The 21763-nt window shown below is 38.4% G+C and overlaps 1 protein-coding gene across 1 annotated transcript in view; it reads right to left on the bottom strand.

Annotated features, from left to right (window-relative positions):
- Nucleotides 1-725: 725 nt before the first annotated feature.
- The window catches only part of tbkbp1 (TBK1 binding protein 1), a 57757-nt gene continuing 36719 nt past the window's right edge, over nt 726-21763 (bottom strand). The window contains exons 4-10 of the mRNA XM_063892529.1: nt 19647-19751; nt 17250-17397; nt 14383-14585; nt 11674-11735; nt 6297-6412; nt 3093-3880; nt 726-1943 (exon numbers count right to left, since the gene is read on the bottom strand). Coding sequence (XP_063748599.1) covers nt 1815-1943; nt 3093-3880; nt 6297-6412; nt 11674-11735; nt 14383-14585; nt 17250-17397; nt 19647-19751 — 1551 coding nt within the window. The 3' untranslated portion in view covers nt 726-1814. The remainder of the gene's footprint in view (nt 1944-3092; nt 3881-6296; nt 6413-11673; nt 11736-14382; nt 14586-17249; nt 17398-19646; nt 19752-21763) is intronic.

Here is a 21763-nt window from a genome sequence, read left to right as displayed (position 1 = left end):
TCATATACTGTACTTCCTTACCCCTTTTGGAAAAAAGGGATGTTTTTCCTTCAAAGGAAAGTTACAGCATGGAGCAAAGCTTCTGGGATTCAGTGTGTTGCTTAGAGAGAACTACAGGGGTTGGACATGACACCAGTGTCCTATATCATCCTGCTGCCACAATCATCACATTTCAACTCTTCAGTAACTTTTAACCAGTGCGGGCAGGTTTGCTGGGACATCCCCTTAATAAGAAACTGCACATGGAAACCAAAAGCCTTATTTTAGCTGACATCAGAGTAACGTTGTTGTTTTTTTTCTGTTATTTTTCTCCAAAAGAACTTCAAGTCCCAAATGCAGATTACGATTACAAATGAAACCCATGTATCAAAAGAAGGGTACTGTCATTGCTGAAACCCTGCAGAGATAACTTTGCTTTTTTGAGACGAAGTTCCTGGTATTAGATCTCCAAGATAGAAACACAGTACACTTAAAAAGTCTGCCACATTTCCTCAAAGTGTTATCTCATGCAACCGAGTGTGTTTGTGTAATGTTTTTTGTTGGATGGTCTGGGCAGTGGTGACATCAAACTGTTTTGAAAGTCAGATCTTTAGGAAGACCGAAGAGAATCCCAGTTGTATTATTTCAAGTCTTTGTACAGAAAACCATCCCGTGCGTTGGGATTTGACAAACTCCTTTGTATATACAGCAGTGGGCAAGCACACCAACATGGGACATGTGGTGCATTAACATTTGCAAAAATATATTTTAATATTTTTTTGCCTTACAGATAGACAATATAAATAGTAAATTATAAATGGAAAATATACACAGGGACTGAAAACGGAAACATTGTATAGGCTTAGCCAACTTAAAGTGCTGAGTTAATTAGATTTTTTAACAAGCCACAAGCATAAAGGTACATTCTGAATAAAAATATCCCTACACCTGTATAGAAGACACATCAACACCAGTGCCCCGCCCTGCAGGGCATCATAACTCTGTTCAGGTTAAAACCGCCTTTGGGCTTATCCAAACATTCTTTCACATTCCTATTCCCCAGCTTGATTTGTTAGTAGGCCAAATGAGACTGGAATGTTTTGCACTTTCTTGAACGGAAAAATAAACCTTATTTTAGAGAAGTGAGAGTGACCTGGCATCAAACTTTGATCAGCAATCAGAGTTCCTTCACAGTGTCGTTCTTTACTCGGGTCAACATCAGAAAATCTTCACTCTTATGACTAATCATTCATTAGGGCAGACCGATACAATAAACCAGCATCCAGATCACTATCCTTGGCACCTGCCGCACAGAAACCTCTGTAACATAAACTGTTTGTTTGGGTTTTAAAATGCCGAATGGGTATACAGTATTTAAAACTAAATGGTGAGAACAGTAGAAAGATGCCTCAGATCTCCCTGATGAACACTGAAACTAGATTTTGTTTACATGCAGAGCCCCTGAACCTGCCAGCTCTCATAAATCGTCTTTGGATTACTTTGCTAAATCAAAGTGTACTACACTGTGAAGCGAACAACATCACGATACCTGAAACTGCCTCAAACCGCACAACAAGACTCATAACAAAACAGCAGCAACCAGAACCAGTGATTATACAGGCAGAGCTGTCTTTAAGGACTCTGCATGTGGAATCCAGGATAGACTCGTGTTGAAGTACCTCATAAATTGTGCGCCCATTTTGCGTTCCCATCTAAAGAGACTATCTCATAAAGCTTACTGATGTTTCTGTGTTTTGACTTTCCATCTGGCCAGGGCTGCAAATTCTCTAACATAATCTATAAGAGGTGTATGCGCAGGCTGGTTGTCATGGCAATCAGATCTTGCTGTTCTCCAGGTGGGAGTCAATGTGCTTGATGAGGGCATCGTCAGGGTAACCAACGGGGAATATCAGCTGGCAGAGGGGGCAGCTCCGCATGTCGCTCTCCTCCGTCTCCATCCAAAGCTGCAGGGGAACACACACACACACACACACACACACACACACACACACACACACACACACACACACACACACACACACACACACACACACACACACACACACACACACACACACACACACACACACACACACACACACACACACACACACACACACACACACACACACACAGGTATTAGAAATCACATGCCGCCCTCAACTTACTTTACAGGATTGTATTAGTCATTCTGTGGGAGGAAACAAAATCATATCACTACTGAGTGACCACTTCAGACTTACACAACAGGGTTTCGCCATGAACAAGATCGACTGGTACAAGATCCAGGTGGAAACTCTCATCTAAGCACTGATTCATTGTGTTAGACAGCCATGTTTAGAAAGAAGACTTATTAGAGGAATGTAGATATACGTTTCATGTCCATGTGTTATTTGGAATTTCCAGTTCGAATTTTAAGCAAGACAACATCATTTGTCAGTGCCTTCCAAAATTGTTGAAATCATCGTCACAAAAAGAAATGCAAATTTGAATTAAGCCCAACATTAGAGTTTGATTACCTTCATAAAGAAACAGATATTTGGAAACAAACAGTAGTCTTGAGTCTCAAATCCAGTGTCTTGTTGACACTCAGTCCACCCCGATCTTCTATAATTGACAGCAGTAATAAATCCTATAGGTTCTTGAAGGCTTTGCCACCAATGTTGAACTATGTTGTTTCAGTTCAACACTGTTTGCAATCTCTGTCATTAGCATTGATGGCAGTTGTGGCCGGTCATTTCTAGTTTTTACTTTTGCCACACTGCACCCAGCTGTTGTTTGACAGCAAATACTAACACTTATGTTCTTACTGTAAAACCACAGAAGTAGCTAGACTAAACACATTTGACTGATATAAAACTTGCTTTAAGAAAGAAGCAATACATTTCTGTTAAGTTACTATTTTAAAGGAACTAGAAAGAAACGTGATGAAGATCATTGTTGGATTGGTGTTTGAAACAAATAATTTTTGTGTGAACCAGCTCAGCTCTCACACAGTTGTGGAGAACCGCTACTTTTAATAATGTTTCATTGCTTTAACTTTATAGTTTCAGAATCACTCGCACATGGACAACTCTAGATGTTATTGAGTTACACACTTTGTTTTTACTCACGTTGATGGAGGGCCAGGACTGAGCATGCTCTGCTGACATGTAGCCAGGATGCGGGTGGCAGCTGAGGGTGTTAGACCTCTGAGGGATGGGGAAGACGGAGCAGGACGCAGGGCCCCTCATGACGCCACTGGGCACTGTAGAAGAGAGCACGCCAAGTGTCCGCGGGGGGCTAATGGGATGCGGGCAGTTCCATTCTTCCTCATCTTCAGAGGACTGTGGAGGCTGGCGGGCCGGTGTTGAAGGAGGAAGAGGCTCAAAATGCAAGTGGGCCACCTCAGACAGTGGGAATGGCATCTCTCTTGAGTGGCGCATGGAAGTCTCTCCGAGGCCCCCGTCCCCTCCTGCACCGCCTTGATGGTGTGACGGGGAGCCTCTGTGCTGCAGTCCTCCGTGAGGAGAGCCCACATGTTGGGCCTGCTGTTTCGCGTAGCCGTCAATGTAGGGCCGAGGCTTAGGCAGGGTGGAGACAGGGTCCAGGGAGAAGCGGGGCGGGCAGTGGTAAGCAGAGGGGTCTGACACCTCGGAGTAACTGCGCCGGCCCTGGAAGCTGGCCCTCAGGTGCTGGCTGGGGGGCCGGCAGGAGTAAGAGGCCGGTCCGTCGTTGACGTCCAGTAGTGGGGAGCGGCGGTGCATGTCTGGGGATAGGCGCTGCAGCACAGGGGAGCGCCTCTGTTGGATGGGGGAGTGGTGTGACGGAGGAGGGACTGGAGAGTGGCGCTGAGAGATGGGCGAGTGGCGCTGAGACACTGGAGAGTGGCGCTGGTGGTGGATAGGAGAGTGACGCTGGACTGAGGGAAGAAAAACAAATGTGCAAAAACATATTTAAAGGAAAGCTGGGCAAAATGTTACTACACTACAGTATACAGCAGATATGTATGTAATTTATTGGCGTATCTTGGTCTGACTAAGACCCTTTACTTTCAAATAAGTTTTGAAGCCACAACAAACGATTATTTTCATTATTGACCAGCTGATTGTCTTACCACCCTTTTTGCTTAAAAAGTTGCTTGACGATTAATTGATTATCATAATAGTAGCTGATTCTGTTTTGGTTGATCGACTCATTATTGCAGCTGTACTTTAGTGAAATCTTAGTGGTGCAGCAAAAACTTATATTTTAGACAATAGTAATCTTCCAGCTTGTAAAATGAAAATGAATGGTAACGTGGGCACATACTAATGATTATGTGGAGTTATCAGAGAGTATACATCCAAAATATTAAATAACTGTTTAAAGTAAAACTGTAGAAAATATTACTGATTCACCACATTTACAATGCTAAAATATGTTATTAATGCCGCTCTTTCACAACAATAAACCTTACAGATGCTGCATCAGGATATTCAGTTGAATCTGAATCTGAATATAAATGCACATTATGATGCTCTGTGTGCTCATTAAAAGATTACAATCCATACAGTTGTGGTGTTCCTGTAATACAAAGACCTGTTGATGACTAAGTCAGCCCTATAGTCACCACTTCACTTCCCATATCAAAGAGGAAGCATCATTTATGGCCAGTTGGTTGAGGTGTTAGAGAGGGAGGGGGTGTTTTTTGCTCTAGTGCACTCTCGGAACGCTCATTCTCACAGGAGACCGTGAACGGCTCTACACAAATTCCCACTTATTTCAACAATTAACAAGAAATATTTGTTTTGTTATTAAAAATAGCCAAGAGGTAATCATATTTCTTGCAGGATGCTGTTACTAATCAAGCAGAAGTGCCATTCAAGTCACAAAACAGCACCATAGGGAGAAGTTAACTGCAGTTTGGGGTTTCCTGTGTTATCCCCACTGTTAGCTGGGCTAAAATGCAATTGTTCATTGATTTATGCAGAACAATTTCCCAGTTTGTACATGTGATGCTTTTGTTTTTTGTGGTACATGGTTGATGCACAGTTGTGAGACTCTAGCTATGTGTGTGACTGTGTGCAGGAAGGGAAGGCGTTGCTACCGTTTAGCACTTGTAAGTTGAACTCAACAACGTGTCTGTGTGAGTTTCTGATAACCAGCAGGCTTTTAATGCCACTATAACCAAACATGTAAGACCTAAAGTTACGTATTAGTGGTTTTATTTAAATTATATTTAATTTCACAAAGTGCCCTCATGTTATGTCTAATTTCAAAGTGATGGGTTTTATTTTGGTTGTGGGCCTAAGGTATCCTAACCCTCACCCTATAATTACTCAGTGAGAGAATACAATTAAGGATATTCCCTTAATTACAAATCTGTGGTACTTTGTACTTCATATGACCTTACCTTATTTCAACTGCATGGTACTTCGTAGTGTTTCTAATACCTTTTAGATGGACAATTTGAGTTTTTACCCTCTTATATTTCTACTGTTGTAACTACTAAAAATAACATTTCACACACCTCATTATGATTAATTAATGCATGTGTTGCAATATCCTAGATTAATCAAATATGTAAAAAGGTTAACATTTGCTCTACATCCACTAACTACTGCAGTACAAGTAATAAAGGAATAATAATGTAAAATTATAACTCGCAACAGACATTTTTCTTTTTTGAGTCGGTTTTTTTTGGGGTAATTGAGCATAATTTCTGTTTGAATCTGAGAATGAAGCAATCGGGTATTTTACAAATTATTTTAAAGTACAAATACTGAAGCCTGAAAATACTCCACAATAAGTAAAGGTCCTACATTCAAAATGTTACTCGTATAACAGTACAGAAAGAAGTATTACCAGCAGAAATTACAAAAATAAGAAAGTAGTTATTATACAGAATTGAAAGTACTTTGTGATGACAGAATCTTATAGTATTCTGTTTTCGTCAACAATGTGTTCATGTAGAGTACAATGTTTTACTACAATATGGAGCTATTATAAATACTTTAATACCACTGGATAGAATCTTCTTAAAAATAAATTGTAAAGAGTAACTACTACCTAATGCTTTTCAAATAAATAAAGTGGAGGAAAAAGTACATACTATCCCTCTGACATATCGTAAGGTATAGTATAAGTATACATTTACAAACAATCTGAATACTCAAGTAATGTACAACTACCTCGAATTGTTAATAAAGTGCAGCACCTGGTCAATTGTACTTAGTTACATTCCAACCCTGCTTTTGCTCAGGTAAGGGAACTAAATACACCCTCCTTCCTGAGGGACATTAGTGAAGTGGCCCAAACTTACCATATTTTTGTTTCACAGTATTTTGCATGCTTACCTGGGCTAGCCTGCTCCTGTGACGCTTTCCTGAGGATCTCCGTCTGCTTGGAGCTCAGCGCCTGGAGGCGTCCCAACTCCTCCGTCAGCTCGGTGTAGGCCAGAGCCAAATTCACCCTGGAGGAAGGAAGGCAATTAAGTCCTTATCATAATAATTGTTATTGCAGAAGATCACATTGTGGGTGGATTGTTACTATACAACCACTCCAATCTCTGTGATGTATGGAAGTTAATCATAGTCTTTAATATTGTAAGATGTTTGCAACTGTATCACAAATTCACACTGATCCACAGCCCTGAAAAAAAACCCACAAATCAGGTCGGCTAATTGAGAGGCTTATCGGCTTATATTTTAAGAGTGCATGTCACGGCGCATAATTTGAAGTGCATAAAATCACAATCATGCAAATGTGTCATGACTGTCTCAGGGGCCGTACTGACGGAGCAACTCTACTTCAAGAAGTGTAAACAAGGATGTGCTTCAGTGTCTTTCCAACCATGGCAACAGGCTTAGTTATTAGATCTAAACTCATCTGAGTCCCACTACATAAATTACTGTCAGGCAAACATGAAACAAGTAAATATAAGGAATAATCTCTGTGCATCTTTAAGCACATACTTATAGGCTTAGACAGGATAAAAAGTGATATTTACTCCTTGTGGTTAGAAGCAGAGTGAGATTTGTAGGAGTATGTTGTCGAGATAGAAAGAAGAAACTATTATAGTTAGTCACTGCTCCTGCCAGCTGCCCTCAAATTTGATAACACTCAGCTGATCTCAAATGTCGCACCATTTTTTATAAACTCCCTTGTACTGACCTGAAATTCAGTCATTCCAGTTCTGACGGCGGGAGATTAAAATGTTAATTGCAAGATGTGAAACCCTGAAATCGAACTATTGATCTGTTAAGTTAATCGGTGTATCCTGCCAGCATGACTAATTTTCTTGTACCAAAGCCAGCTTTTTAGAAGGTTTGATTACTTTCTTAATACAAACAGATGTGAATACAAACTTTAACAGGATACTAGACTTGCACTTACTTTTACAAACAGATTTAAAGCCATGTAAAAATGTTCATGTTCTGCACAGATAATACATACTTTAGCATGTTACGCAAAATGTAAAAATTCTTCATAGACTACGTTGCCATTCTCTCCTTCATATCTGTTAACATATGAATAAATCAACCTTTTTTAAGGTTACTTTAGGGCACTTGACAAAGGTAAATTAACTTTTTATAAGTCACAATATGTAATAACATTTCATCGGCAATATATGATCTGCATTGTTTCCCTTTGGCAGTTTTCAATATTTCTATAAATTAACTATTATTTATAATAATAGTTAATTTATAATGTCATTATTAATTATTTATTTTCTTGGTGACTTTTTCAGGTGATGCCAAATGATTTAAGGAACAAATAATAATAAAAAATAGGTTATACTTTTGCAAAAAAGAAAACAAAAATGTTACGTAAAAAGATACAAGTAATAAAAAACAGGAAAATAAAAAAGACAAATATAGAGATAGAATAGAGAGGGAGGTATATTGTGCTATTTCATCATTTAAAGAAAAGTGTTATGCAATTTCTTGTATGAAATGATGTAGGAAAAGCACTTTAAATTGCGTTTGTCTGAACAATAAAACCAGCGTCAAGTCGTATGTTTTCAACCAGATATTCAAAGTTTAAAGGAACATTTTAAATTCTTATGCTGGCAAATGCTCAGTCAGCACCTGCCACTCATGAGCGGAAAGATAAAAAAAGAAACTTTTTATTTCCCATGCAAGTGCCAACCTCAGATCTGATATAGCATCTCTGATACATATTTTTTACCTCTTGTTGAACAGAAATGAACTTGGTTTATTCCTACATAGAGATTGCGGCAGATAAAAAATTGCCATGACAACGCTTTTGCAGCACATGCTGGACATTTCTACTGCATACATAGGAATAGACTAGAAAGAATAAAAAAACACTGATGTATCCTGCCTACACAGCAAATAAAGGGTGTTGTCAAATAAGAAGTGTGTTCCCAAACACACCCGCGCAATAACTTAATTGAGTCTTCCCACTTACGTGTCTAAACCTGCCACTTTGGTGTATAATAAAAAAAACACTTTGTTTTCTGTTCTACAAATAACATATTATTTCCCCCTCTTAACGACAATCTAATGCACCTATTTTTTTATGTTTATCAGTGTTCTGAAAAAACATGCATGCTGTTTTGTCACATTTTCCAACACATGGCCTCAAGTTCATAACCCCAAAACAATTTTAAATAAAGTAAGGGACCCCATTTCAAATAAGTTAACAAAAAAAAATAAAGGCTGAAAATAAGTCATAACTTCCACTGGTTAGTTCATGTTTAGCGACAAGCCCACCTAGTTTTCCACCCTCTGTGCTGTGACTCACACAGAGTGGGGCATCAACCTCCCTTTAACTCCCCCCGCCTCAGAACAATGAAGTTCCTTCTTTGTGGTAAAAGTTGCACAAACCTGATGCTGACATTGTAATGATTCAAGGTCACTTGAAACTTCCTGCAAATATAAATACATTAAGTGCATCGGTAGGAAAATAGCAATCCTTAAGTTACCTACTGGCATGGTGGGAGTTGTAGTATTACATGATGTCACGGAAGCAGCCATAAAGTGATTCCTCTCTAGTGGCTCTCAGCACTGCTTTGACTTCTTTCTTACTAAACGCAGGCATACACTGCATTGCTTGACAGTTAATATGCATGCAACCCTTCCTTTTTCACACTTGTGCAGTCGCACTTTTGAATTTTCTGCAACTCTGTTTTGACAGCTTGTGACATAGGCCCGGCGTAGTGAAGCAGATGTTTGAACACCTGCACATCTCAAGAAGCCTTACTCAATCTTTTTGAAAATTCTTAAAAAATCAGGTCGCTTGTTTATTTTTGTCTTTGCATGTCTAAAAATACTTTTATGATTTTGCATTTATTTGTATTTCCTTTGTCTCGTGTGTAATGGTGAACTGGGAACATACTGTACATTGTACAGTGCGGTGCGTAGGAGGGGTGTGATAATGCCGATGCTGTATTAAATAAAGACTCGCGCCATCGAATCGATCAGATACAACAGTGTACACGTGTGTGGGAGATGAAGTGAAGAGAATGTGGGCAGAAATCTGACCTCTGATCTGATCAGACGTTTCAAAGAAAGAGCCATCACTGAAGCTCCCTTCGCTCCTCTTTGTTGGCTAAAGCCTAAAGCCAAAACTAAAGCCAACAAAGTAAAAATAATAGAAAGCAATAATGATTTTACTTTTAAACCTGCTGGAGCTCATTCGCTAATATAAAGGACTTGGCTTACGGGGAAATCTTACATGTGACAATTGATCTGGATTCGAAAATATTCTTATAAACTTGTCACTATGTGGCTTTTTTTTTACACCTCATAGAGAGCCGGGTGTTAAATGGAGGGGGCTTTTTCTGTCAGCCAAACAGAGGTGTCAAACAGTCCTCACGCTAAGACACAGTGGGTTGAGCTTCACTACCTGTTTATTTTGTTGGAACTAGCAATTGTCGAAAACCTGCACAAAAGCTGGCTGGATTTCAGGAAAATATAGCATTACCTCAATGCTTTCTTGAATTTCAAACAATTAATGGGGTTTGAACTCAAAATCATCATGTCGTGATTTATAAGAAACAGCTATCACTTTCTGAAAGCTGAAGAGGGATTAGTCAGTGACTTGGGGGTGTATTGCCAGGTGGCTATAGTGTGTGGTTGGCAAGGGCATCCCGTTTACATATTACTAGTTATGAGTTGCAAATGAAAAACCACAAACCTCTTCACGAAAACAAATATGACTGGTTCTAAGGAAAAGTCACAACCTGCATCACCTCTTACAAAACAAATGTAAAAGAGAGGGAGAAACATAACAAAAGCAAGAATATTTTTTAAGTGATGAGAATTACTTCCAGGACTCAAATGGATTTTATTTGAGGATACATGTAGACAGAAAAATCAAGAGAAAGGTCTAAGGCACTCTCTTTTAAATAATTAAAATGCCTTTGCTATATTGACATAATCATGTTTAAAGGGGCCCTTTCATGCTCATTTTCAGGTTTTATATTTGTATTTTGTACCTCCAGTGTGACGTTTACATGCTTTGTAGACCATTTACATGAACAGAAACCTATATAACACATTACGGTGAAGGGAAAACCCAAACAAGTACACAGTAATAGGGCTTCTTTAACAACATTTCTATATCAAAAACTTTGCCCAAAATTTAAAGATCTCTTGATTTTGAAAAGATATTGCCTTGTTGTACCTTTTAGTTTAATATATTACGACAAATTTGAAGGTCAGGGTTTTATAAATCCACTAATTCAATTCCGGCTATCAACATTGTAAGTACATTGCGAAATATTTAAAAGCATCACAGTGAACCAAATTTATTGTCAAAATCCCACTATTTAAAACATAGAAATGTCACTCAAAACATTATAAATGATTAATAGGGCAAATGTGGTGTTCCACTGCACATCTGAATCCTCCCTTATCAATCTGTGCAGTTTACACTAAATGAGCTCAATTACAAGAAAAAGGTCCCAGGAAACACAAGTATAGGCACTGTAGGTTTTCAGTGGGAGTACGTGATATTGTTGACTAAAACCAGAAGGTGACCAAGGTATGGAAAAAACCGTATGCTTCCACCACACACTCAGTAGTCCTCCTCTTTGCTGCCACACCGTTTACTTTCAGTTTGCTCCCCATCGAAACATCTCTGGGGTTTCACTGTGTGGGTGTCATTTACCAAACCTGCTGTGGTTTCTCTTCTTTATGTATTTAAACAGTTATGCGATGCTTTGGGCAAATTGATTAAGGAAATAAGCGTATTTCTTTCCAATGGCAGAAAGTGGCCTGAGTAGAGTAATGAGTTGAATCACAACAGCTTGAATGCTCTTTTTGTGAGGTTTCACATATAGGAGAGACAATGTAAAGAAAGACATAGTGGACCTCCTTAGAGAAGAGGAAATGGACAGGAAGGAGTTCTTCACTGTGCCTACACTGCCCCCTACTGCTCACATTATTTCAATAATGTAAATGCATGCATGCAGTAAGATGAATACTTCTTTATTAATGCTGCCTTTGGACCCAGCTTGCCTTGTTTCTAATGAGGCCCTTGGAGATCATGTTAGCTCATCACATCAGAAAAATACAGATACAGATGAGAGGCGGCTTTAAGAGAAAGATTTTCTCCTGTAGCTCTTTATTTTTTTCCTTCGTCCTTGCCAGGGATGATGCTCCTCACAAATATACACCCCCCCCCTTCCTGACCTTTCCTTCCATCGCTTCTAGTTTTATACCTTCCCCTCCCTGTGCCCAGATATCGGCGGTGGTCACTTACTGCTCATCTCCCACCTTCTTTATCCACTCCACATCACACTGCTTGCACGGAGAAGTCATTTCCTGTAGAAGTAGAGCATGAAATTAGATTAGCATGCAGGTGCTGGTGGAATATTGGACAAAATCTGACTGTATGAGCCCATCTAGACAAAGTGTTTGAAGGTAATGTCGTCGAAATAAAGAGAAAACAGGTCCTACTCATTGATGGTTATCATCCTAGCACTATGTGTGTTTATATGTGTATTTCAGGCAAGAAAAAAAGGTGTGCTTTGAAAGTTGAGGTATTGTTTATTTAATTGAGTTATACAATGCTGTAATGTAGCATTAAAATGCACCTTATCAGCTGTAAGGAGTTCTTATGTTGATATCATTATGTTTTTGTGATGAGAAAGGGAGAATATAGGTACCACACTAATGTCTGTGGTAAATATACTCACAACCAAAAGCTGGTTAGCTTAGCTTAGCATAAAGACTGGAAATAGGGGGATACAGCAAAACAAATTCCATCTTCTAGAAACTATAAAGCTCAACAGATGTCACATAACTGTATTAGGTTTGTTGAAGGTGATAATATTAAGTTGAACCTAATATTCTTTTATTTAAATGTATTAGAACATTATTACAGTTGTGTGAAATCTGTTGACATAATACATGTAATTAAAGTCAACATTTCAGTTTTTTTAGTTTATATGTTGTTTGTTTAAGCTGCACAAAAGTGGTAGTCCCCCTTTCTTTTCCCATATTATGCACCACATTTCCCCAGTAATTCAAGTTATTTTTATTCATAGTTTTACCTGTAAACAATTGTAAATGTATTGTTGGTTATTATTTAAATTGAATTAATGAATTTCTACAAGTACATTAGTTTTTTTAGTTTTTTAAAGTTCATACTTATTTACCTTTCTGTTTAGCTGTTGTCTGTAGCTTTTTTTCCCCTCTCCCTGTTATGGTAAAAATCTAATAACGTTTAAAAAGCTGAAGCAATTAAATGTGACATTGAGGTTTGATACGGAAGTATATTTTATGTTACCTTTGGACAGGCTAGTTGTTTCCCAATGTTTCCAGTCTTTTTGCGAAGACACAAGAGTGTTACTGATATCCCCATCTTCTATTCCTTGAACATTATTGAGTTCAGCATGTAAGAAAACGTAATGTCCTGGGTAAAGCCGGTCTCTGACACTGATGAGTTGGTATCTGTCCACAGCTCAATGCCTAAAGCTTAACTTTAAATTGGCAAGGTCAGGGATTTGTGTCCCGCTGGAGCCAAAAATATATCTCCCCCACTGGTGTTGTAAAGCTGCTGGAACCAAACTCTTCATCATCTCGAATATGTTGTGTTATAGGATGACCACCAGTGAAAGTATTTGCAGCACCAAATCTGAAGAATTCTGTTCATGTCGGACAGCTCTGCAGCATTTACGACAAACAACAATATTCAATATTAAAAATGTTGTCTTTGTTGGGAGTCTGTTTTGCAGAATTGTGCAATATCAACATTTTAGGAATATATTTAATGTTTTAAACGTCTCTGAACACTTTGCATTCATCAGAGAGTTGCATTATTGTATTATAAGAAAGAATTACAGTAATGGCTGTACTGAATGTCTTTATATTTCAAGCTTCTAATGAGGTTTTTAAATGAAGCTTTGTATGTCTGTTAGCATATTTAATGAAGTTGTCAGCCTTTAATGTTTAAAAAATCATTGAATATTATCCTCAAATTGAATTGATCAGATTTATAACTCAGTCTTATTATCATATTTTATTTAATCAGATTTTTGATTGCCTAAGAATTAGAGATTTTGAATGTTGGTAGAAAAGTGATGGCATCTTGATGCAAAGCAAAAGCACATAATATGATCTCAACCAGAGGTGGGAAGTTACTGTGTACATTTAGTCAAGTACTGTACAGTAGGTACAATTTTGAGGTACTCTATTTTTTGCTGCTTTGTACTTCTAACCCATTACAATTCAGAGGTGTATCGTGTACTTTTACTCCACTACATGTATTTAATACATTTAGTTACTTTACAGATTTGGATTAATGATGTGAAAAATAATCATCTTGATAATAATAAGACTTGAGTTAGAGCTGGAGTAAATTCAGCAGCTACCCTGCAGTATACAAAGTCATTAAAACTAGCTGCACCTTTACCAGCTCTGAGAACACTTTAATGACCAATAATTATAAAAAAAACATATCGTATTATTCTGAAATGGACCAATCAAACAATGACTACTTTTACTGTCGGTACTTTCAATATATTTTAATGCTATTACTTTTGTACTTTTACTTGAGTAACATTTTGATTTCAGGACTTTTACTGTAACAGAGTATTCCTACACTCTGGTACTTCTAATTTTACTCAAGTGCACGATATGAGTACTTCTCCCACCTCTGATCTCGACAAATATGAAGTTATTATAATATTTTGCTAAATCTAGTCATGTCCAAATGTTTTAATCAATCTTTTTTTCTAAATATATGTTGACTTTACGAAGCTCTTACTATAAGTGTAGCCTTATCTTTATCTGCAACTGTGCAGAAAAACTGGTTTGAAATAAACTAAAAGGTTCAGGTCATTCAAAGGTTGATTTAATATTTGGATGAAAAGTTAGAATTGAAGCTTTGAAGTGTTCGGTACATCCGTTTTTCTGCAATATTCTTTCCATTATATAAAATAAATAGACGCACAAAACTGCCACTGACCCTGTCCCTCTGGCTGTTCTGCAGCATCCTCATGTCTTCCTTCAGCCTCTCACACTCCCCCTTCAGCTCCTCCTCCCTTTGACAAGCCCCCTGGGCCTCGTGCCGTGCCCCCTCCAGCTCTGCCTCCAGCCGCTGCAGCTTCAGGTCGGACAGCGCATCCAGGCTACGGGAGCTCTGGAGGGTCAAAGCAGGACAGTCCAGCACTAGGAGGAAAGAGTGAAAATAATTCAGAACAAAACATTTTCCTTGCTTTTTACTTTCCCCTGACTAATGCAGCTCTTGTGTCCACGGCTGTTGTGTAAAGTTGACTTCTTCAAGGGCAGCATCTTTCAGTTTGTACCTGGGTGATGTGATTTGCGTGGGCATGTTAGTGATTCAGCTCCGCTCACACAGACTCAGTCCTTGAGCATGAAAACACTGAAAGAGTGCATCATCTTTTGTATTCGAGCTCCTGTCTCCTCACTGGACACGTACACAAGTGCACACATACTGTACACAGATATTTTCTTATTTTCACAAGTCACTCGCTGCTGACGCACATATTAATGATAAAAAAAAGCTATTCATTCAGTTTGCCATTAAATGTGAGTTAATGCAGGTATCCCATCAGTAAAGGCATCTGTTGAGGTGGCATTTCTTCCTGGTTTCCATCTGCCTCCCACATTATTGAAGAGGCCAGAGGCACATACTGACTCGAGATCAGCTTGAAGAGGACATGTAATAATCAATTTTCAGGTTCATATCAGTATTTTGTTCCTCTACTGTGACATTATTACTTGCTTTAATGTTCAAAAAGCTCTTTATTTTTCTCATACTGCCTGTGCTCCAGCACCTCTTTTAACCCTCTGTCAGAAACCAGAGCCCAGTGTTCTCTGATTGGTTAGCTGGACAGATCTGTTGTGATTGGTCAACTTTTTAGAGATGTCCCTCCCGTCAGCTTACCACATTCACTGTGTTGGAGCGCTAGGCAATACAGACTCGAAGGTAACGTAGTGATGTGACTACGTTAGGGAAGTAAACGAATGAGTCCAATGGAGGTGTTTCAGAGGGGGTGAGTGTTGGAAAGAAACTCCCTCTGGAGGGAACTTTAGGATGTTAGCCTTTGCATTTTTACACATGCACAAAAACATAATACAGTAAAGGGAGAACCCCTAAAAACGTTGCCCCTTTAAGTTAGACCCAATCTCCTTTACAGCAGTACTGGTTGGAATTTTTAGTTTGTATTCTATGCTGCAGTTTAAAAATAAAAAAGCCTTGTTGAGTCTATATATTCCAATATATTAAGCAGTTTGAGGGTTTTTTTGCATGTTTTTTTTTCTTCTCTTTGCTGTAAGAGCAGTGTAAGTGACCTGCCTTGTTTGAAGAATCTAAAGTGGGAATGAATTTGCATCTGAATATGAATTATTTCACAGTTTTCCAATGTAATTACAATATAGATCCCTCTGCAAATCAAGGAATCCTCCAATTCATAGCACCCGGCTCTTCAAATGTTTTGAATTTCAACCACAAGCACCCCCATTGATCTGGAGGTCTTTTTTTCGGTGACAGTGATGAGGGAGTTGGAACAAAATGTCCAATCTGCTTCCCTCCAACAGGCCGAGGATCAACTTGACCTCAATTAAAATTATTTTTCATGCCAGATTGTTGGATTTGATTAAAGATGCAGAGAAAAGATGAGTGGTGATTAACAGTGATAAGTCGTGTCTTGGCAGGTTGAAATGTAAATGTTTTTCCTTACTGTAAAGAACAGGTGTCAAGTAGTGATTAAACCAATAACTAAATTATGCCGATGTGCGTTTTTGTAGCATTGTGGGACTCAAATCAAATACACGTAATAAGGTCCATTTAAAGGAAGCTGAATGGAAAATACGTTTAAATGCATTGTCTGTTTTTGTCTCAATTTGAGTATTTCTTTATTTAATTTGCACAGTAAAAATTGTTTTGGACAGGTTGTGATAATTTGGCTTCATCATTGTAACCAAAAAGTTGGGAATTTCATTTTAGATTCAAATTACTATTCGATGTTAGTTTGTATCATAGATGTCATTTATTAATTCAAGAAAATACTTTAACATTTAAAATAACATTGAGACAAAGGACTTACAGAAATCTTATAACTTAAATTTACTGATAAATAAATAACACCTTGCTCTCCAAAAATGTCAATAATCACGGCATTGATATTAATACAAGTGGTTGACTGTATTGTTACCATCAGAATATATTTACACTGAAATCTTTATACCATGATATCTTAGCTAGAGTCCCAGGGTTGGAAGTGTTACTTTAAATGTAATCTGTTACAACTACTAGTTACCTGTAACACATTTTTTTATCAGTAACCTAATCTAAGTATCAGAAAAGAAAATACATCTAAATTGATTGCTTTTTATTTAAGAGTATTACGTAAGACAACAGAAGAATGTCACCTTAGAAAAGAAGGATCGACGATTTCTAGGATCAAAAATGTGGCCTCTTAAATTAAGGCTAGACCAACAAAACAGAAGAGATTACAACAAGTGTTTTTAGTTTAATATATTTACAAGCAAACTGTATTTTTGTTTTTTATAAATCAGGTGTCCACCTTCTACATTTAAAAAAAAAGGTATATTTACAAAAAGAAGAATGAAAGTAGCTTAAAGGAAAATGAAATTTGCAGGCAGTACGTCTACCTATACATTAATACATCCTAATAAATTTTTATCCTGCATGTAATCCCTGCTTTTTGTTAATACAACAGTAATCTGAATACGTATTTTCTTAATGTTACTGTAAGGGACTAAAGTTACATGTTTGTATCTTGATTATGTAATCCTGTCGCATGTAATCCGTTACTCTCCAAGTCTGTAGAGTCTGTGGTCACTCACTGTGTGCTTCGGGGCCGGCGTGCAGCTGCAGGTACTGCATGTCTTTGCTGTGCAGCTGCATGTTGAGTTTCTGCAGAGAGTTCTCCCTCTGCCTCAGAGCAGACTCCAGGCCCAGGATACGCTCCACGTGCTTCTCCACCAGGCTGGTCTGCAATCACACACATTCATCTGGTTTTAATCCCATAAAGATTTTAAAATTACATAGCTACTTTGCTTCTGTGTAGACCAGACATGTAATCATGTTCAAGGGTGCTGAATATCAGTATCACTACTCTACGTTAGCTTCCTGGCACTGATATTATTATAGTGTTATTTATTTTATGGTTTTGGTTTGATATTTAATCAGTTTATTCCTATGTACCATGGGGGGAAAAAAAGCTCATTGTGACTCTCACTTATAAATGATGGTGTATAAACCCGGCAGTTATGATTCCTTTAACTGTAGTTTATCATTCGCTGTGTTGATGCCAGATATGGATAGATCTATGTCAGTTTTCATGTGTGCTTCTATTTATATAAGCAGGTTAACAAAAAATGCAGGAGGAGGGCAGAGTGGCAGGGATGAAAGTCAAGGGTGTAGTGGGCGTTTCTTAGCCCTTTGAAAATATGTAAGAACAATTTTCCTTTTTATTTAATTAGAGTCTTTCTTTCTCATTGTAGAAAATACACACAAAACATTATCATAATCACCATCATCATATATACAGTATATATTATGTAGATTAATGACTGGAAGGTTTAAGGACAATGAGGCCCAGTATGAAGCCGCAGACTTCAGCTGACATTGACACTGTCTCAGCCCTCGGCAGGTGGCACGTCCAACGTCTCTGGCGCACCTCATCTCATAATCACTCTGCCCACATAAAACTGCTGAGACAGCTCGGCATGAGCTGCTCAATGGACTACCCTCTCATATGAGAGGGTTTATTATCACAGAGGGGATCTGAGAAAGAGCAAGCAGACAATCTGTTCAGTTGGAAGCTTCCACCTGCATGGTCCCAATCGACTTTGATTTATAACTCCGTTACATAAATGTGGTCAAATAAGGAGGTTTTCCCAGGTCTGAAAAATGGATACGTATCACTTAAAGGAATTAAATATAGGGGGAACTAAAAAAAAAAATGTATATGTTCTTAATTATACACAATGTTTTCTTGTCAAGATTTGCAACATGTACCCTAACATTCAATCAAGTGTTTGTTTTGTGTCGGGGGAGAAATTTCCCTGATTGTTTCTGTAAGGACTCCTTTCTCTCTCTGAAGGAATGTTGACTCTGAATAAGAAGGAATGAAAAATGTTTGCTTAAAGGGCAATTACTTTGAAATGTGCAGAGTACTCTAAGTGCCCAGTCAAATTCAGAAGGAAGATAAAGCACAACATTACACTGCTGTTCCCCCCTTTTAACATTTCCATGGAGTAGTGATTATAAAAAAAAAGTACCCAATGAGTTCATAGGGAGAATGGGTTTTTCAACAGAAACAAAGGCATTGCAATGAATCAAGAAATGCATTGTTTTTCGATGCCTATCTATATTGAAACGAATCTCCCAACCCAATATGGCATATAGCATTGTCTTCGGGGTTCTGTTGTACCAGAGGATATCTGGGCCAAGACCTCTGTTTCTGTGCGCCCATTGTTTGATAAGAAACTCAACACGTGAGAAAGGAGTTTTAGTTGAGAGATGACGTCTATGAGCGGTTTGTTTCTCAAATAGCCAGTTTATAATTTGATGGAAAACATAAAAGCTAACGGCTAACGTTTGCTAATCTTGTGTCTCTGAACATAGGATCAGGACGGCTCTGGGTGGCAGTGGCTCAGAGGGTTAATGCTGATCTACCAGTAAGAGGGTCAGTGTTATTGGACAACATACCTAACCCCAAAACTGCTCTGTGTCAGCTGCTCGCAAGTGTCAGCCAAATGCTAATAAGACTTTTAACTTAAATCTTTCATTTGGTTAAACTATACTGTAGGAATGACAGAGATCTAAAGATTTTTAAACTGATTTTTAGACTTTAAACTGGTTACAAGGTTAATATATGATGCCATTACAAATGACAGAATGACGAGGACTGCTTCCATGACTAAAAATAAGATTTCTATGGGTTTGAAAATTCTTGGAAACATTAAGTACAATTTTAGAACCCAACTCAACTACATATTCAACATTATGTCGAGTCGTGTTTAGATATTTTAATGCATAAATGTTACATGTTAAACTTTTTTAAGTGTAAGCATCACTTATGTATATTCTTAGTTCATAATGTCATGCCAACTTTTACATTTTTTCTATTCAGCGGAATATAACTGTGAGAATTTATTAATGAGCCATATGGCATCAGCTACAGTAAAGCTACTTTAACATGAGTGGACGGTGCAGTGGACTGGGTAATCTCTGACCATCTTGTCGAGATCCCTCTGGAGGTTGCTCTTCTCCATGTGAATCTTCTCATAGGCCTGGATCACATCCTCCAGCTGCTCCTCTCTCTCCTTCCTCTTCTGGAGCTGAAGACACAAACGCAGAAAGAAAAGCTGAGACTGAAGAACAAAAGGCTTGACATACATTTGCTACTTTTATCTTTGTCTGCTTTCCCACCATAGGCGGAGAGAGGGGGAAAATAAAGACAAAAAACCTTCTTCTTGTGCGAGGCGTCAAATATGTCTCTTAAGAAATGTTTATGTAACCAAGCAAATTTGGGACACTGAAATCCTGACACCTCCCCATCTTGAAAACATGGATAAATCATAATTTCTGCTTTCATCTTAACACTTTATTTAAAAAAAAAATGGATGTCTTGGTGATTTGTCACACTGTGACATAATAAGGGGGTGTATGTCATGGGATGCCATAATCACATACTCTTTGACAGAACTGAGAGTAGTGACATTCAACGAATGGAGTGAAATAGAGATATTTGGAGGCAGATGAGGAAGTGTGCTTTTTTGATGAAGAATATGGTCACTTAGACAACCCGGAGAATGAGAGTGGGAGCAGCAGCAAGGGAGTGAGATAGACAGAGATACGGCGAGGACAAAGAGGTAAATGCCATTGCTGTTTGGCTTATTAACTGTGTCTATGGTAACATATGCTTATGGAAACCTGGCACTGAGGTGTAGGGCTGCTTGTCAAACACATCGTGACTGAGAATACTCAACGGCTATTGTGCGTCCTGTAAGGAGATGCACACAGATACGAGGTTTCAAAAAATGCAAATGAAGGAACAATTGCTAAAACGGCAAATTAAAAGTATGATTCTCTAATTGTTTTCATTATTTTTGCCATTATTCCTATCAGCATTAAAACAGTAATGCTAAAGTTTCCTTAGCTCTTAGGATGAGTGAAATCAGCAAGATTCCATCCAAATATAGCAAAAATATGAACAGAATTTCTTGAGGATCTACAAAACCATATGAGAATGAATCCATGTGTCTCATCCAGACTCTTATACTCTTATTAGTTGATGTCGTGCCTCCTGCTCTCCTCTCTCAAGAAGGCTTTCAAGAGGAGCTATGAACAAGGATGACTTTTGCGGAGGTTTTTTCAGCACTGTGAAAGAGGGGAGACAATGGGCAGATGATGCAGCTGGGCCACCTTCATATTTAATTGAAGTTGTCTAATTGACGGCAGTACATGGATGTCTAATTTTGTTTGATGCTTGTTGCCTCGACGCTTCTCTACTCGTGGCTCTCCCATGCCTACTCCAATCGTATCTTAAATTGGAGGGACTAAGACGTGAGGAGAGGAGGAAATGACATTGAGTTGAGATTAAGTGGTTTGAAGGCTGGGCCTCTCACTCCTCATAGTTTTCTCTCTCTTCACAATGTGTACAGTTTCTCACCTAAATAATACCTAGCATACTGTCTCCTACTACTATTAGTACTGTCACCGCTACTACAACTGATAGATGTACTGTTTTGTGTAAACAAAAATAAAAGGGACGCTATTCTGCTCATCTTGTGTTTCATTTTTGTATTTTGTGCCTCTACTGTGACATGTTTGCATGCTTTAATGCTCAAAAAGGTTAGGGCTAGGGTTGGGCGTTTAAAGCAGGTGAGGAGTGTGTGGGAGAGGAACTCCCTCTGATGGGAACTTTGGGATTTTAGCCTTTGCTGACCATTTACATGCACAAAAACCTATATAACACACTACAGGAAAGGGAGAACCCCCAAAAGCATAATAGGGCTCCATTTAAAATTAGATTTTGACACAGGAACACTGCATTGGTCTCAATATCAAGAGGGAAGGAAGAACCTACAAACGTCAGTTGATTTTGAGCTTTAGGTGTAAATACTCCCAATAATTGAATGTACACAGTGCATGAGTTCAGTTCATCTGTTTTCCTGCATTTTATCAGCAAGACATGAATAGGTTATTTTACCTTCTGTTTTGTGACCTTTAATTCCTGTCAGAACTGTGTGACATTGTGTGTTGCTTCTGCTGCTCCTATAAACCATATCCTTCCTCTTTCTCATTTTCGACCTCTTTTTTTTTTTAAACCGCTGCCGTTTTTACCACT

Source organism: Eleginops maclovinus, chromosome 10 (assembly GCF_036324505.1).
Source record: "Eleginops maclovinus isolate JMC-PN-2008 ecotype Puerto Natales chromosome 10, JC_Emac_rtc_rv5, whole genome shotgun sequence".
NCBI classification, from domain to species: domain Eukaryota; kingdom Metazoa; phylum Chordata; class Actinopteri; order Perciformes; family Eleginopidae; genus Eleginops; species Eleginops maclovinus.
The sequence above is the reverse complement of the archived record's forward strand: the minus strand, read 5'-3'. Positions and strand labels throughout refer to the sequence as shown.